This window comes from Esox lucius, chromosome 16, assembly GCF_011004845.1.
Source record: "Esox lucius isolate fEsoLuc1 chromosome 16, fEsoLuc1.pri, whole genome shotgun sequence".
In the NCBI taxonomy this organism is placed as follows: Eukaryota; Metazoa; Chordata; class Actinopteri; order Esociformes; family Esocidae; genus Esox; species Esox lucius.
The window spans coordinates 1,698,761-1,718,707 of record NC_047584.1 but is presented as its reverse complement, the minus strand read 5'-3'; the positions used below and the strand labels follow the sequence as shown (position 1 = coordinate 1,718,707).

Here is a 19,947-nt window from a genome sequence, read left to right as displayed (position 1 = left end):
ATCAGTGTCACCTGTTTTGTTGCAAATGAAAGTGACAACAGGTCCACTGGAGAGGCAACAGCAAGACAACACCCAAAAAGTGACTGGTTTTACAGGTGGTGGCCACAGACAGTTACTCTCTCTTTATCCTTCCTGACTTCTTTAGTTTTGCATTTTGCTAGTGTCCTTGTCACTACTGGTAGCACGAGGCGGTACCTGCAGCCCATTCAGGTTGCTCAGGTAGTCCAGCTCCACCAGCATGGCAAATCCATACTTGCCGTTGAAAGAAAGTTTGCTATGTCTCCCAGTACAGTCTCAAGGGCATTGAGGAGATACCAAGAGACAGGCCATTACACAAGGAGAGCTGGACAGGGCCGTCAAAGGGCATCAACCCAGCAGCAGGAACAGTATCTGCTCCTTTGTGCAAGGAGGAACAGGAGGACCACTGCCTGAGCTCTACAAAATGACAAAAATTTCGGGTTACTGTTGTGCATGTTTCTGACCAAACTGTCAGAAACAGACTCCATGACGGTTGCATGAGGGCCCGATGTCCTCTGGTGGGACCTGTGCTCACAGCCCAGCACCGTGCAGCTCGATCCAGTTCTCAATCAGTTGGTGATTTTGGTTTCCATTGACTGTTGTTACATCATTATGCCCTCAATTAATTACACCATGTACAGTAAATATTTTGATCTTTAATATATTTCATTCATCGAGACCTGATGTGTGATTTAAGATTTTTTTTGCAGTGTATATCCTTTTAAATCAGAGAATAAACAAAAATGGAATTGACAGATGCATAAATATTGGCCAAAAAAACTGCTATCAAGTGTTTCCTATAGCCATGAATGAGCTTCCTTCACTAGCAGTTTGGCCCACCCTTTATGGTAGATATGGACTCACTGCAGTCCTGCGTTTTATCTAAAACTACTCCTGGGTTATGTTTTAAGTATTTTGTAAGACCCATGACCTTTGACGGAGATCCAGCTTTTTGACAATGGGTTTGACATTGCGTTCCAATGTGCCTAGATATTCTCCTGATTTCATGATGCTATGATGACATGTTCAAGGCACCCACAGCCAGATGCAGCAATGAAATCCTAACACCAGTGATGTGTTTTTGTATTCATTGTGTTTTCTGTAAACACAGGGATTGTGATTTTCCAAAATCATTGAATTTGGTCTCATTTGTCAACAGTAAATTGTTGTTGCTGAAAAATTCTTCTACCATAAAACCTCCTTTCACTGAGTTGGTGACAGATGGTGGAATTTGATACTATCGTATCCTGTGTCTTACGTTCAGCTTGAATCTGTTTGGCAGGCTTTCGCCACCATTTCAATAATACTTCTATGCAGTCTTCCATCAAGTTTTCTCTTGCAGCGACGTTCATGTATAATGGAATAGGAACATAAAGGTCTTTAGATGGACTTCTAACCTTGAGATTGTCCATACTAGGCTACAAAATTGTCAGACCTCAGACAATTCTCTACTTTTTACACACTTTTTATCAATTGAAACAGGTTGAATGAGTGATTTTCTTATCATAGACAATTTTAAAATAAAGGACAGCCTTGAAATATTCTAATGTCCATAGAATGACTGTTCCAGTTAAAACCCTTTTCCATAAAATACAGATGTATCTTAATGATTGTATGTTGTTCAACAATTGGTTCAAGATTGTTGTTGTTCTGAGAAACTAAGCCAGGTAAGTGTATAATTTAACTTTTTAAATTTTAATTATACTGGAAAAGAAGCAGGTGATTGAATGTGATGAGTCATAGTAAATTAGATATTAACCACTTTTTTGGTGAACTAACTGTGGAGAGATTTTTGTATGTGGACCATGTGCCACTGATTAGTGGATGAAATCATTGGGAGGCAAAGGGCGGGGGGTTGCAATCTTTTGAATCTTAAAAACACGCTATTAAGTGTCTATAATGAGCACAATTGCTTTCACTGCGTATTAGTAATATTATTGATATTACTTAGTTATGTTTACATTGATATATTTTGGGGTAGACAAATCATAGTTTTCCCCAGGATTTCCACCTATGTTGGAGGGATCAGTGAAAGCTCCTTGTGTTGGAAGATATACAGTAACAGTCAAAAGGTTCACTTAAATGGGTAAGCGTGTCCAAACTTTTGACTAGTACCTGTTTAAAGGACCATACAAAAGTCTAGCAATGTGCCATGATAGTATAGTCACTTGGACAAATAATGTCCACCAAAGAGTATGTCCCATCTAATCATTACATTTTAGGACGTACTGTATTACCATTTCAGTGATCAAATTAGATCTCATAGCTGCACACAACTGTGTATGGCTATCATTCGAAATAACTCTCCTAATACTAAGCTTAGGTTTCTGAATGCCAGTGAATGTGAGTATAGTGCTCAAATGTCCCAGTGAAATCAAAACCACATACCACTAACAACACAGGCTCACATCTAAATGAGTTCTGATACGAGTGTCTTACATACAAAATGCAACTTTATTAACCTTCATGCCTCCATTCATAATAATATACATGTATATGTTTTAACTTGGTTTCATTTCACAGCTCCAATCCATATGAAAAAATACAGAGAAAGAAAGCAAAAAGCATTGACAGACTATTTAGATCACTTTTGTTGAACAGAAAGAACTAAAGAAAAGAAGAACGAAAACACTTGTTCTTTCAAACATTGAAAAATTGGGATTCCAAATCAATTTGGAGAATTTATTCAGCTAGGGTCTCCCTTTGAAGCACTGTTGGGGCAATATCACAATTTTACAGTAAGAATGAAAAGCTCTAAATATATTTACAATACAGTCACTATACATAAATACAGGAACAACAATTACTGTACGTAATAGCAGTAAACTTGAAACAAAGGCATTGGCGTCACTACATAATTGTTCAAAAGCAGAGATAATTGAAACCAAAATTGAAATTAAAGAAATATTGAACGGATACAGAAATGTAATCAGAATTATTTCAGAAGGTGCTCCTCAAGGGTTAGTATTCCGGCCTTTACACATTCAACAAAGCTTTCCCAGTATATCACACATTCAACACTGTAAAATCGGTTGATTAAAATGGCTCTCACTTCTGTGCTTTCACGTAATGCATTATGGTGTGACTGATTTTGAAAAACAAAAACAAATGACCAGTATATCAGAGAGGTAAAAACCCAAATTATAGTGAAATTATACAATAATTAATTAATCTAAGTGATGGCAATACTGTAAATGCATCTATGAAAATCATATGCAGCTTCCATGGGAGGTACATACATCATTTAAAAAGCTGGTATTTTAGGTTATTGTATTTGAAAGAATGTGGCAAGACTAAGTGCATTAAAACGAAACCTAAACATGGGATGTGGGTGTTTGCATGATGGTATCAGAGTTGATGTGCTTTTAATTATTTGTACAAATACTTCTCTGAGTATGAAGTGCAAGGTCTATTTGAATTATATGATACATGTAAATTGTGTTCATGTAGAAACGTTTAGGATATTTGCTGTGATTGGAGGCACTATTCATTATTGCATAACTTTGACCCTGCTTACCAATACAAAATTATGCTTGTAAAACATTTTGATAATGCCAAAGGGGAGTGGTAAAGCATTCATACAAAAAGCCTCTGTGTTCACATGCAAAATATTAGCTATACCCTTTAGGTGAAGTTTAATAAAATAAAATGTAGAATTTGGATTAATGATCATCATCATCATCATCATCATCATGGATTAATGATGATAATGTAAATAAAAATCCTACGTCCAAAAATGACAGCATAAAAGTTTGATACAGTATATATTGTAGATACTAATCGGTACTTGTATTTGGAAGATAATTCTACTTAACATGACTGGGCGGAGAATGACATATTTGGGTTTGATCAATATATAAAAGCCACAGGTACAATACACTTGTGGAAAATGCTTGGTTTTGAGAAATAATTAAATACAAATTGCTAATTTCTGACATCACATTTGTCATTTAGGGTCTATCTTAGTATTTTAGATAACAAAACTGGTCAGCATCAATAGCCCCATCTTATTGTATATCAAATCAGATAAATTAGTGTCTCTGAAAAAGATTTTACATGTATACATTAATTTCCTCATATCTAATAATCAAAAGCCCTATTTCTGTATGTATGTACAACCTGTAGAACAGAGTTATATTTTTTATTTCTACTGTCACATATATTACAACATTTTAAAATATCTTTTTTTTACAGAAATCTTTATATGCAAGTTGAAGTGCCCTTCATTTTGGAAAAGTACAGTATATGAGTAATAAAATACGATGGTAATTACTACTATGTATAAATGTACTTAACATTTAAAATTAATAAAAAAATTATACTTCATCATAAACAATGATATTCTTGAGCCCAAAAAAGGCAACACAATTAAAAATGTTCACACAACATATGACATAATATTACATATATTATAATACTTCAGAATACTAAAAAAAGAGACAAATTGGGCAAATATTTCTGCAAAATAAATTTTTGTTCGGATAAACAGGTTTGTATTCTAGTAGAGGACCACTACACTGGTGTATCTGTGTCTTATTAAGGTCCAAAGAAAATGTGTCCATATGCACTAGATTCAAAAAAACATTAAAGATCGACCCCCGAAGTGTGTATATATATTTTATCATTAGTTCACTAATACAAAATGTTTCATGTCAGCACTGACATTTTTGAAATATATAACATTTAATAAACAGCATCAAAACTGGCTGCATACTGTGTATATATACACACTTTTTAAAGTGATATATACTGAAAACTGACATGATTGCTCACATGAAGCAGTTTTGGACTGTTTAACAGTAGCCTAATTAAAGTGAAACAAAAATATTTTTTGTGAATATTTCCTCAAACTTACTGGCCTTCTGAAAGAAGCTTTTAAAACTGTAAGCAGGGATTCAGCATATGCAACGTATGACTATAATGTGAATTGAAGTGCGCTACACAAATACTTTGAACACACAATTATCACACATATGGGATTCTGTTAACAATGGCTTTGATAATGATAGACTCTGTCAGATCTGTCACATAATTGTAAAAAGCTATATTTGCTAAACTTGCAGTAATAAGAAATGTTGAAAATATTGCTTTAATCTTAGAAAGGTTTAAGTAGTGTTAGGTGTATGTCCCTTTCCAACTTGCTGGATAAATTGTCTTCAATCAATTATTTGCAGTTGATGTCAATATTTGTGAAACTTAAACATAAGTGGTTGATGTCATAGCTAAGACTAAATGAAAGCTGAACCGTAATTATTTGTTAGAATTATTATATATTGTATATAGCTGTAAATCACTATTATATTATTTATTTAAGCAATAATGCCTGAGAAGGTGTAGTATATGGCCAATATTCAGTCTAACGACTGTTTTTAGGCACAATGCAACGCTGAGTCCCCCGTTATAGCTCCTATCTGTGGATAATTGGCCATGTACTACAAACCTTATTGCTATTAAAAACTGGTTACCAATTTAATTACAGAAGTAAAAAGTGTGTTTAATTCCTGTTTATACCTTCACATAAACAGTCAGCTCAAGAAGTATAGGCTTCCTTCATGAAAGTGAATGCAAAATAATCAACCACACAAACAATAACTTTAGGGAGAGCCATGTACTTTTTAATACATAATTTCTCAAACATAAATTATTATTTGTAGCAAAAGTAATGGCATCTCCTGACTGAGGCAACCAGGCTTTGGGTACTGAAATGTATGATGCCATCAGACTTAACAAGACCCTGTGGACCATTAGTAGCAAAACAGCCCCAAAGCATCAATAATCCACCACATTGTGAGTATCAGGTGCTTTTCCTTGTATGCAGTAACCTTTTGTCGCCAAACATGCCAATGGTGTGCATTCCCAAACAGCAAATATATAATCTCACCACAAAACACAATTCTAATTGTAGTTCTAATAACACTTGGCAGAGTTGAGGCACTGATATTTTGGGTTGGGCTGAGTTAAAGGCTTTTTTCGTGTAACCTTTAGAGCTTGTTGACATCAAAAGCCAGTCTAGAAGTTGATTTGAGACATGACAACTCCAGAATTCCACTCGACTGGGTAGTTCTGAAACTGTGAACGTAGGATTGTTCTTTGCCTCTCTCACCATCTTCACTGTCCAATTTTGGGGCAAATTTTCAACTTTTCCAGACATCTGAAACATTTTGAGTATTGCTTTGTGTGTACTTAGAGGTATTTTCAAATGTTCATGTATTTTTTTATGCCTTTTAACTGACTTGTGTATGTCAACTACCATCTATCTTCTTTAAGTTGATAGCTCTTTGGTTTTATCCATGGTGATGGATGACAAAGGGATGTTATATGCGTGCAACCTCATTTTCATACCCCAGGGAAACAAAAACAGATGAAAGGCCTCAATGCAGATCCTGGAGACTGAGACCAACTAAAATCTGATATTTCATAACAGAAGCCAATTTGTTTGTTTTTCTTTAAAATATTAGTTTGGGATGCCAATACTTTTGTAGAAGAAGAAATTGTACCACTCAACTGTACCACTCAAGTGTTTTTTGTTTGTTATTGTGTTAAAAATTCAAGTATATGGTTCCCCCTTACGTTTGAACCAAACAAAAATATAACTTTGTGTTTTTTGCATTCACTTTTGCTCATCTTTTAAAGCGTGCCAATACTTCTTGAGTTGACTGTACAACAACTTTCCACCAATCAACATTCAGAACTGCCCAGTAAAAAAAAAAAATCTATATTTAGCAGTAGATGCCTTTTTAATCAGTTTAATAGCAGATAATTTGGTTTTAGAGTGTTGCATAAACCTTTACAATGAATATGGTAGATGACACAGAAGAAACAATAATATGAATACTGGTATCTCATTCTGTCATTGTGGGACATTTATGACAAAATGTAAGAAAAGCTGGATCTGAGTATTTCACATCATTATTTTGTGGACAGAAAAAGTAACACTGCTATCTTTACCCACTAGCCAAGACTCAGCTACAGATCCATCTGTCTGTCCACGCGTACACGTAATACAGTATGTAGAAATGGAAGTGGAGGTTTTACATATATGTAGGTCAGTTCAAAAGATACATATGTAAAAAAAAAAACTGTTCTTCAACCACCAATCATTAATGTGACCTTTTCCAAACAGTTTAAGGGTTGGGGTATCTACATAAAATGAGCTTGCCTAAAACAGTGCTCTAGCTACAAAACCTAAATTCGTGCTATAACTACAAATCCAGTAGAAATATAGATATTATTAGCATATTGTAGAATCAAAAAACTGGTACTGGCACTGGTAGAAATCTGTGATCAAGGACGATCAGGTATGACATCAGTAATCAGAAAACGGTTGCAAGAACATTTCCCTGTTCCATATGCTTTAGCTCTAGACTACTAACACAGAACTGATCACAATGCCAATCCTTTTCACTGTAAAGAGCCGGGATACAAAACAAAATCCTTGAATGTTATAGAATTGATATACAAGTTGTGAATCTGTAAGGTGCAAAGTTGTTTTCACATAACAGATATGTTCATTTGATTGTTTTAAAGTTCATTGTACATTAAGGTGTGGGGTTGAACTTTCTTTGTGAAATGTATCAAAAGCAGGCGTACACATACACAAAGATATGATAAACTAAAAACAATAAGTCTCCATATTGAAACTACATGTACCCAATGAGATTGCACTTTACTGATTGCTAATCACAGCACAAAATCCACCAACAGTTTTTTTGTTTGTTTGTTAGTTTTTTACAGAATGAGGCTCAAGGTGATGAACAGCATGTGGTGGAGTCATTGTATTAAAAACAAAACAAATTCTAAAAACAAAACGCAGGTATACTAAAACTGTATGTATGGTAATATGCAAGGATCAGTTTGAGAAGTGAGGTTGTTGATGCTCTCCGGTTGTGAATATACTGGTATATCTCATTCGCCCGTTTGCTGACCTTGGGTTGGGCCTAACACCGCCAACCTTATAGCCATTTCACTGGCCCATTGGGATGCTCCACAAGCTTCTGAATCTAGAACAATGGTACAATAACTCTTTCTTGGACACTCAAATCAGCTTTGATGAGTGGATGGCGCCCTCTGATGCCGGTTGTCCTAAATCACAGCATGGCTGGGAGTAATTGACAGAGAGGGGAACTGTGCAACAATACTGATGGAATCAAAATATTTGATAATTCCATTGTCCAATCCAAGGTGAAGGTCTGCCTTATACTTAAAAACACACAATCACACAGCCCTTAAATCAATACATCCAGCCATCCAATCCACAGAGTTCTTTCACATTATAGATGCGAGAAAAGCAGCCATTTTGAACAACATTACAAAAACCAAGACACTAAGAAAAAAAAAACTGTTTGATTGCTGTTTCCTTCCAACTGAACGAAGAAGAACATGAAAAAGAAAAAACTCCAAAGTGAAACCAGTTAAGAACAGTGCTAGGAAAAAATACAGGTTTCTGTAGAAACTCCAAACTTCAAAATTACAACAAAAGAGCCTTATCCGGTTCCGACCCTCTTCAGTCAACGAGGATCCGGAATCGACCCTGTTTTCTTATATATATTTTTTTGCTCTGTGGACAGAGATGCCTTTTTGTGCATTTTGCTCCTCTCTATTCTCCGCCTCACTGACAGACAACGGTGTGTCCAGTCCAGCTGAACCACATTGAGGGAGAGACCCTGCTCCCCCCGGCGGAGATGTGTTTGTTTCTACTCCAACTGACGACATCATCATCCAGCTACTGTCTCACACCAACATATGTCTCCGTCGGTGCAGGGCAAGATGGTCTGAGCGTGAGAAACTGCGGTCACAGTCTGCACACTTGAAGGGCTTGACACCTGTATGTTTCCGATAGTGCCGCGTCAACTCATCAGAGCGGGCAAACTTCCATGTGCAGCCCTCCCAGGTGCATTTGTATGGCTTCTCACCTAGACAGGTCAACACAAACAGACAGAGACTTTGTAAAAGGGCGACTTTCATAACATACTAATATTTACAATTACAGAGTCTGTGAGGAAATGAATATTCGGATTGAAGGCATCTGCCATTTTAATGTTGCGGTCCTGTTTAGCTAACTTGGTAAAAGGATGCCAGAATTGAGGGTTCGATACATTTTTATACTGGCAGCTCGTGTGTATGCATTGCTTTTGCGTAAGTTAAATAAACATTCCTGAATTGGCTCATTATACTCACTGAGTATTATTCTCTATGCTAGGGTCATACTGAAAGCTAATGACATTAGCAAGCCAGTTCTGCTTCTCTTTACATCAAGTCAACTTGTCTCAGTCATATCCGTCATGTCTTCATATTCTCAACTACTTTTCAGCTTCCTACTTCTGACAACTAGGGGTGACGTGCATCTCTGCATGCATGACAGACAAAAATGCTGGCCCACCACCTCAACCAAAAACAGAGCTGCTCTACCTCCCAGGTAACGCTCCAAAATCCCTACATCACGGCTGACAAATCAACAGTGTTCACCACCCAGAGTGTCAAGAACCTTTACGGGACCCAGGAAAACACCCTGTAGTTCTCCACAAAAATCAGTGACTTGCATCTGCAGGTTCATTCTGTACAACATCGGTACAGAACGACCTTACCTCACATTTCAAACCAACATTTATTTGTCGCTGTCACAGAAAGCAACAGGCGCAAAAAACATTTTTTGACTGTTTTTCTAAAAACTCCTTATGATGTTTCAGAAAATAACTACAGGGAGAACCTACCCACTTCAAATTGAATTTCAAAAAGTTATAAAAAATGTTTTGTGGAACCCCTAAAATGGGGTTCTTAAAGAAATATTTTGAAGGGATCTTTTCATTTGATTAACCCCAAAAAAGGGTTTTAGAGTTCAGGATGAATACAATACTAATAATAGAAGGAGCATTGTTTTTAGTTGAGCGCATTTCGATAGTGTGGCGTCAGTGTTGGCCTGGCGCCACGAGGGGGCAAGAGGGGGCTTAGCCCCCTCAGTTGTATTTTCTGCCCCCCCAGTTTAAGATTTAACCTTTTCACGCATACGTTTCAAATATCACTTAACACATTTTTTTTCGCGTGATTTCAGTACTCATTGTTCCAGAATGTGCTTATGCCATCACAATACATTTCATCCACCGCTTCCCAAAAACATCATGCTGCTTACTAGTAATGCATCAAATGTTTTATTTAAATTATATCAGGAAACTACTACTGGTGGAAATAGGCTACATTAAAAAAAGTATATTGAATAATCATTGACCAACCGTAAAACATGCTTTCCTTTTGCAGCGCAAAAGATTCTGACACGCTTCACTTGTATTAATAAAACATAAGCTAACTATCAGGAAATAGGTGATAGGACACGAAAAGTAGTGCTGTAATACTGTTTTAGTTTCCACAATCCGTTTGCTCGCTACTGTAGCTCTGCAAATTAAGCTATTGTGTGTGTGAACCCTCCCAACCTAAAATAAACTGACTGGATTAGCTACGTGCATTGAGTGCCTTTCGGACGGTTGACATGAACACAGTCACCTTGCCAGCTAGGGAACACTACACACATTGCATTGCAAGCTTCTCATTGACGGGTCGCGGGGGCAGCAGTCTAAGCAGAGATGCCCAGACTTCCCTCTCCCTAGACACTTCCTCTAGCTCTTCCGGGGGGACACAGAGGCATTCCCAGGCCAGCCGGGAGACATAGTCAACACTGGTTAGTGTTATTGTAGCTAGGAAACATCAGCTAACCGCTAGCTAACAGTGTGACCAGTAATTCAATGCAGTAAAAATTAAGTTGACGGTTATACATGTGCCCTACTGTATTGAGTGGTAGAAGTAAAGAAATGTCTAACATATACTTTGTTTGATATAGTTACTGATAGACAGCCACCAACAACACAGTCCCTCAGATTCCCACACATGCACTGTAGTTATGTAGTACCTGCATGATGTGACACTGTTGAGGACTGGACCAAACCATTGTGAGGCAAACGGGCGGCAGTCGAATTCTTTTGAAACTTAAAAACACGCTATTAAGTATCTATAATCAGCGTGCTATAATCAAGTGCTTTCATTGCATGTTATAAACATTACTGAAATGACATAGTTATGTGTACAGTGATATATTGGGGAGGGACAAATAATAATAATAATAATCCGGAGTTCTTATCACCTTTCCTTATTTTTGGTTGATAAACAAACATATCAGTGTCGAAAAAGGGGTAAAGTAACTTCTATTAAGTTTTTACAAAATTATTTTGACCGATTGTCTGCTCTCCCAGGATATGGCAAGATGTTCTAGTCGTTAATATCATTTGTTTTTGTGTCAGACATATTATGTTTATTTTACAAAAATATGGCTGCCTGTTGGTACATAAGTAACCCTTCTTGTCCTGATTTGAACACTCGCTACCTCGTTAATATCATAGTGTAGATCTTCAGACAATTACAATGAGGAAATAAAGTTATAAACACGGTTTAAGCTAAATGTGAGTAAATATAGCACAATCTGACCAATGATTGTATGCTTCAGGGACCACTTTAGCCTGATCACACTGGTGTGATTGTATGCATCAAATGGTTTAAATACCCTATAATAAAGTAGCAAAAAAAAATCGTCCTTCGTCCTGGCGCTGAGCCTGCATCAATGTGTGTGTATCTGGACCAGAATCAACTTGGAGTGAATGAGTAGAAACCTGTCAGTGATTACTTTGTACTGTTAATCCAATAACATCTCTCTATAAATCAATGCTATCATGACACACCTTCCATGGGAGTTTGGGAAAACATGAAGAGATGAAGACAATTGTAATGAGTAGAAGAGTAAACACACACAAACACAGACTCACCTGTATGAGTCCTCCGGTGTGCTTTTAGATGGGAGCTCTTGGTGTAGACTTTATTGCAGCCCTCAAAGTCACATCTGTGGATACGTCTCTTCTTGGAGTCTGGTGACTCGGACCTCCGGGGGCGCCGTAGGCTCTCAATACTGAATGGTGACATTGAACTGCAACATAAAAGGTGGATCATTAGGATTTAATGTATTCAGCAAATGTAATTTATATTATTCGTCAGGAACTGTATGACAAGGATCCATTCTTATTCAGTAAATTCAACATGCGTAAAAATATTGAAATGGCCTTTAGATGGCGCACTAACACCTTAGTAGTTTCACAGGAAACTGGTGCCGAAAATTAGATAAGGTATGACTTAATGTAGGACAGAGTAATATTTATTTTCTTCATGCAATTTCTTAAACATAATGACTGTTGAGTTGTTTAGTATGTTAAAATGTGCCATGACCTTTTCATATATTACATATTTCACACAACAAAAGGTTCACAACACAGTGTATAAAAATAAAGCTACTGGTACACAGAGAAACCCTGCCAACTAAAGTATTCAGGTTTATCTGTGTTAGTTGCTGTGGGGAAATGCGGAGAGTATGTACATGTAACAGTGCATGTTTCTAGTAATGGTTACAATCACTGGCTGGTCCACTTGGATTGGAGAGTTAACAGATTTGTGTCACTACTAACACAATGCCACAGTCTCACACACTCCCGGACACGCACAGAGGTTTTCTGTTACATGCATACAAACACAATTTGTACACAAAAGGCAGGGATATCAGGAGGAGAAAGGGATGGGATTAAATGTAACTGGTCCTAGTCTCCTTATCGATTGTTGTCAACCAGGATACCCACAATGCCTTTTCAGTGGATGAAATTGGGGTGAGGGGTTCTTACAGTAAGAGTGGAAGAGTAAGGCGCATGGAGGAGAATAAGAAGCACCCAAAGTATATTTGGAGGTAGGGTGTTGGGTGTTTAAAGAATTGGGGGCATGAGTAAGAGAGGGCTAGTCAAAGGAAAGAAATGGAACAAGAGAAGCAGTCTTGGTGGGGTCTGTTTTTTCTGGAGGGTGCATGAGGGGCCTCTTTCAAGGGTGGAAAAGAGATGAGGTTAGGGGGTGCAGACAGAAGAGAGGGGGAGCAGAGAGAGGAGCAGCGGCCGTGTCTACTGGGGGCCTGGACGGGTCTATTTGGGTGGTTGAGTAAAGAGGGGGGCGTGGCCAGACAGGCCCTCCAGTGAACTGTCTCCACCACATGCAGCCCACTTCCTGTCTTGCTGTGTGTAGACACACGCACGCGCAACAAAGATACAACAGAGATTCAACCCCCCCACACACACGCACACACACACACACACACAGGGATCACCTGTTGCTCTTGGCCATCTGCCACATTGGGGCCAAACAGGAAATGAGCACATAGGTCAGATATGATACTGAACTCCGGCTCCCCTCTACCTCTTTCTCTGTACAGCCTCTCCCACTTCTTCTCTCTAAACTTTGTCAAAGTCAGCCATACTCTACATAAACTGACCGATTTACTCAAAATAATGTATCTAAAGGAAAACTGACAAGAAGCCTACTGTAGTTAAAAAAAATAACCAGAATCTTAAAAACATCCTACAAAATACACCAGCAGTGAAAGAAAAGGGGATGACAACAAGAGAAGAGAAGGATTTACAGTGGAAACACTGAACTCATCCAGCAGAAGAGAGGAGGAGGATGTTTACTTTCTGACTTTATCCCAAAGTGATTCCATGATTATGATATAACTGAGGACACTATGAATCAGACAGGTTTTTAAGCAGAGGATAAAGGATAGTTTAAGGTTGATTGTAATTCTGTTTAGATTACAGATATTTTCTGCTGCTACTTTCTTTATGTTATTATTATTACTTCTGCTTTTAATATCGCATTAAAGATATCCTCCAGGGACTTTTGTTCTTTTTGTGTTGAATAACGTATTATAAAGAAGAAATAAGTAGAAATACAGTCAAGTACACACACTAAATGTAAATATGCTTAGAGCAAAATAGAAGCATAAACATCAAGGAGCAAGGCATTGTCTGATGGTCATGTGTGAGGTCATCCCAATCCCACTTGCATGAGGAACAATAATTAAATGTCCATATAATAGTAAATACCCTGTAAATGAAACAGACATGTTTGAGAGTTGCAAACCATGTTGGGCTCCATCTGGTCATTTATTTAATGATCGCTTTGTAAGAGAGTAGCACTAAGGGGCTAGGTTAGAATTCCATTTGGAACCAGTATGAAAACTAAAATACTCATTACTGTAAGCCTTTTTTTCCCATTATGGGAATCAGTTAATTTTCTTATAAGTGACAGGCGAAAGTGGTGTGTTTATGAGTACAAGGACTTCAATGGTTAAGCTAACGCAAAGTAGATTTTTTTTTTAAAGATGAGCAATAACAAATCTAACATTATAGGGTCAACTATCATATTTATTTTAGTCAATCATCACTTTTCTAAGTCTATGTAATACAGCTTGTGTGTGGCCATTATGACATGCATGTTGATATTCAGCATTTTGCTCTTTGAAAATTGCATTGAAATTTGATCAGACTCAATTGGATCTACAGTACCTTCCACTAATATTGGCACCCTTGATATATAGGAGCAAAACGGGCTGTGAATTTTTTTTTTTTCCTTGATCTTTCATGCAAAATATTAACTAGAAAACTTTGTGCACCCTCCCTTTGCCAAGATAACAGCTCTGAGTATTCACATGCCAAGGGATCTGAGACCATTCTTCCATAAAAAATATCTCCTCTTCAGGTTTTGAAACTGGGATGGCCTCGGCAAAACCTTGATTCTGTGGTCAGTGAATGATCTTTGTGTTGATTTGGCTCATTGTCCTCCTGGAAGATCCAGCCATGGCTCAATTTAAGCTTTCTGGCAGAGGCAGTCAGGTTTTGATTTAATATCTGCAGGTACTTAATGGAGTCCATGATACCATGTATAGTAACAAGTAGTCCAGGGCCTTGGAAAGGAAAACACTCCCAGAACAAAAATCCATACTTCATAGTGGGGATGATGTACTTTTCTGCATGGCTATCTTCATGTCTATGGCAAATCCACCACTGCTGTTTGTTTCCAAAAAGCTCTATTTTTTGTTAATTTGCAGTAATGTTTGACAAAATGTAGGCGCTTAAGGTTGTTATTTGATGACAGAAAAGGCTTTTTTATGGCAACCCTCCCAAACAACGTGGTTATGTAGGTGGCGTCTGATCGTAGTTTTGGAGACTCTCTGACATCAAGACCCAACTAACGTCTGCAATTCTCCAGCTGTGATCCTTGAAAATTCGTTGAAGAAAACACAGAACCCCATATGTTTCTTCAAAAGGTTCTTTGAGGGGGTAAAATCATCCATTATTATTATCCCTACTACTCTAGTTCTACACATAGCAATAATAGCCACATTTGTGGAAGTAGTAACAATAGATCTGGCAGTAATAATAGCTTCTGAGAGCTGTGGCAGAGCGGCAACCTTGAACCCGGTGCAACCCTGCCATCCCAGCCTGTGTGAAAGACTGTGTGTGCCTCTCCAAAACCAACCAATGCTCAGGAAGGAAACTGTGCAGCTGATATTTTTTTTCCAACTCTCTGCTCTGTTTTTGTCCCTTTGTTTTGTCTTTTCCCTTCACCCTTATCCGTATGTACGCATGTGCTGGTGGGGGGAGGGGTTGTTAGCATTTGTGTGTGTCACCAACTCTTTGTACAGGACAGTGGCCCTGAGTGTCTCAGAGGAAAGGGGGATAATAACACCAAAGTTCAGAAAACAAGCCTTGTGAGAGCATCACATACGGAATTGAGGCAGAGTACCAAACACAAAATCAAGCATAAAAGTGCATACATACACACACACGCGCGCGCGCGCGCACACACACACACACACACACACACACAATTAATGGAGTGGGGACTTCCAAAAGCCCAAGAGGAATCTCACGCACACATGTGCACACGCACACACACACACAACCTTTCTCTATTTGCACGCCATCTCCTTTTCTCCCTTCACCTGCTCTGCAGCCTCAGGCACTTGGGGACCAGACAGAAATCACCACAGCACCCTCTCCACTCACTTCCCCACTATCTCTACCCTTCTGTCTTAAGCTCCATCTCCCTCTTTTCCTCTGCGGCTCTCCATTATCCCCTTTTTCCCCACAATCGTCCATTCACCATTTCCCCAAGGAAAAACAGGAATATGTAGAAGGCTGCCCAAGAAGCCTGTGTAGAATCCATGATCGCTGAATTCTCCTCTTTCTCTCCCTATTTGTTTATTTCTTGTTCTGTATCTATGTAGATTAGTCGGGCCTCAAATAAAATGAGGGCCTCCTCTCTTTCTCATCCTCAACATTTACTGTTGGTATTCACAGATTGATGACAGTACAGCTAGACAAAACAAGATGTTCAGAAATGCTGCGTTATTAACTGTAGTTTATTGGTCACATACCTCAAACCATACTGTGCCTTATTTCTATCAATGCAGATTAGTAAAAATAAGTGGTTTATCATACCAAAAATAAATCAGCCCTTTATAATAATTTATACTGAATAAGGAGCTGGATAACAAACAGCCTGTACTGTACAGTAAATCAACTAACAGCACAACATAAATTTGTTTTATCAACACGCCATTTCCCATTTTAAGGGCTAATATACTCCATTAGAGATACTAATTATTACATATCATATCTGAAGAAACCATACTGGTTAATTAGTTAATGAGGTTAGCAATGTTAGGTATTAGAAGCCAGAAAAATGTAATCTTTAGTTGGGGAGGCAGGGAAACATAACAAAACATTGCTAGATTGAATCCCTGTGCCAGCAATGTGTCCCTGTCATTCTATCAGTGAGCAAGGCAGTTAACCCTAATCAGTCTCAAATGGTTGCTGAAAATGAGAATGTATTCCAAGTCATACATATGTGGTATAATAAAATATTTCATGAAATATAATATAATATTTCACAGTTATACCAAGGCTAAGAATGCTAACTTCAGAGCAGTACTAAAACCAACAAATTATTTCTGGTTCCTTGGTACAACCATAGAACCAACTCTGAGTAGTTGAGTGAGCTTTGTTGTCCACAGACAAACATACAGTACATATCAGCCTTCCTGTTTACAATCAAACTGACCTCTTTCTGAGGCCAGCTGCTGTGTCCTCTGTACAGGGACATTCATGTACATAGGAGCATACACAAGCACACACACACACAAAAACACATTCATATATACACACGGTTTACTACACATCTATTTGTACACACAAGCATGCACAACCATATACACAAGCACCCACATACCCCCACACTTGCATACATACCGCAAACCACGCACACACACAGCTGAGTGAGGAAAGGCATTGGCATAGCCGAGTGAAAGTTCGAGCCGTGAAAGGTTGGGTCCTGGCAACCTTTGTTCTCCTTTGGACAACCAGTATGTGTGTAAGTGTTTCTGTGTGCACACAGTAAAATGTTTTCTTGTGTGTGATTGTGTGTGTGGAGGTTTTCTGCCCCCCATGATGGAACATCTGTTACTACATCGAGAACAAAACTGCTCGATATCAGCTCCAGTACCACTGGACTGGCCTCAGGCTGCAACAGAAAATCACTCTGAACAGTACTGATCAAATGATACAAAGACAACATATCAAATGTTGACCCAGAGAAATTATATTGTTTTTGGAAAAATATATGCCCATTTCGTATTTCATGCCAGCAACAAATTTCAGTTGGGACAGGGGCATGTTTATTACTATGTTGCATCTCCTCCTCTTTTAACAACACTCCGTAAGCATTTGGGAACTGAAGACACTAATAGCTGTAGTTTCGAAAGTGAAAAGTTTTCCCATTCTTGCTTGATTTAGGATTTCAGCTGCTCAACAGGTTGGGGTCTCCTTTGTCATGTTGTTTGTTTCATAATGCGCCAAATGTTTTCAATGGGTGACAGGTTTGGACTGCTGGTAGTCCAGTAAAGCATCTGGACTCATACTACGGAGCCATGCTGTTGTAATACGTGCAGAATATGGTTTGACATTGTCTTGCTGAAATAAGCAAGGCCTTCTCTGAAAAAGACATTTAGCCCTCATTCATGAAACCTTCTCAGAAAAGATGTTGGGAGAGACTTACGATCAACTCTAAGTGTGATTCACGAACCTGTCGCACCTGGTCGAAGTGAGAGTAGATGTCATTGCAGATTAATAACACCTGGAATTTATGAGGATGTGGCGATTAGCAACCTATGAATTTACAGATTTGAACATAAATTATAGCCTGAAATGGCTAATTAACCATTCGTCATTCTCTATGACGATAATCAGCGCAGGTCACAAAAGTGACTGAGATCACATTTTTGCCTCAGTCCAGAGCCAAAGTCCTTTAAAAGAGCAAGCTCTACCATCATTAGGGTAACTGCTCAACCCAGACCCATTGGTTTATTTATCCTCTCACTAGTCAGTTTAAGACCTGTTAGCTAATCAAGATGTCAGCCACCAAAATTATAACCACAATTTATGATCTCCCAGTATATGGCCTGAGTGACTTAGGAAAAGCAAGGCAAAGCAAGTTTATTACTCTAGCGCATTACATACGCAAAGGCATTTCAAATCTTACAAACGTGTGAACAACAGAAATAAGAGAGATTATGCAGAACCAAGTTAAATAAGTAATACAATAATAGCGATAGTGATATAATATTTAATATTGTGGTACGTTTTTATATGTTTTAATCCTCAACATCTCATTTAATATTACCTATTATTATAATTGTGGTTGTTGTTACTGAGGCTGTTATGAGTGTGGTTTTTTGTGATTATGATGGTCTTATTGCGAATCAAGCATGATATAAAAAAATGTATGTTGGTTTACATGGTCTCCGATCAGACGTGAGTTTGATCGTAAGGATACGACAATGATAATATTGATGAATAAAAGCTCTGTTGGTGAAATTATCATATGATAATTTTAAGATCAAATTTTATCGTTCACACGTTTCATGAATGAGGGACATTGTCAGGATGGCAGCATATGTTGCTCCAAAACCGAATAAACAAATACACTCACCTAAAGGATTATTAGGAACACCATACTAATACTGTGTTTGACCCCCTTTCGCCTTCAGAACTGCCTTAATTCTACGTGGCATTGATTCAACAAGGTGCTGAAAGCATTCTTCAGAAATGTTGGCCCATATTGATAGGATGGCATCTTGCAGTTGATGGAGATTTGTGGGATGCACATCCAGGGCACGAAGCTCCCGTTCCACCACATCCCAAAGATGCTCTATTGGGTTGAGATCTGGTGACTGTGGGGGCCATTTCAGAACAGTGAACTCATTGTCATGTTCAAGAAACCAATTTGAAATGATTCGAGCTTTGTGACATGGTGCATTATCCTGCTGGAAGTAGCCATCAGAGGATGGGTACATGGTGGTCATAAAGGGATGGACATGGTCAGAAACAATGCTCAGGTAGGCCGTGGCATTTAAACGATGCCCAAGTGTGCCAAGAAAACATCCCCCACACCATTACACCACCACCACCAGCATGCACAGTGGTAACAAGGCATGATGGATCCATGTTCTCATTCTGTTTACGTCAAATTCTGACTCTACCATCTGAATGTCTCAACAGAAATCGAGACTCATCAGACCAGGCAACATTCTTCCAGTCTTCAACTGTCCAATTTTGGTGAGCTCGTGCAAATTGTAGCCTCTTTTCCTATTTGTAGTGGAGATGAGTGGTACCCGGTGGGGTCTTCTGTTGTAGCCCATCCGCCTCAAGGTTGTGCGTGTTGTGGCTTCACAAATGCTTTGCTGCATACCTCGGTTGTAACGAGTGGTTATTTCAGTCAAAGTTGCTCTTCTATCAGCTTGAATCAGTCTGCCCATTCTCCTCTGACCTCTAGCATCAACAAGGCATTTTCGCCCACAGGACTGCCGGCTACTGGATGTTTTTCCCTTTTCACAGCATTCTTTGTAAACCCTAGAAAAGGTTGTGCGTGAGACTCCCAGTAACTGAGCAGATTGTGATATACTCAGTCCGGCCCGTCTGGCACCAACAACCATGCCACGCTCAAAATTGCTTAAATCACCTT

General features: G+C 38.5%; 1 protein-coding gene across 7 annotated transcripts in view; it reads right to left on the bottom strand.

Moving 5' to 3' along the window:
- Window positions 1–2,746: 2,746 nt before the first annotated feature.
- The window catches only part of klf12b (Kruppel-like factor 12b), a 113,897-nt gene continuing 96,696 nt past the window's right edge, over window positions 2,747–19,947 (bottom strand). For all 7 annotated transcript variants that reach the window (XM_029125846.2, XM_029125844.2, XM_034286708.1 and 4 more), the window contains 2 exons: window positions 11,823–11,980; window positions 2,747–8,930 (listed from right to left, as the gene is read on the bottom strand). In XM_029125846.2, the coding sequence (XP_028981679.1) occupies window positions 8,749–8,930; window positions 11,823–11,980 (340 nt within the window). In that variant the 3' untranslated portion in view covers window positions 2,747–8,748. The remainder of the gene's footprint in view (window positions 8,931–11,822; window positions 11,981–19,947) is intronic.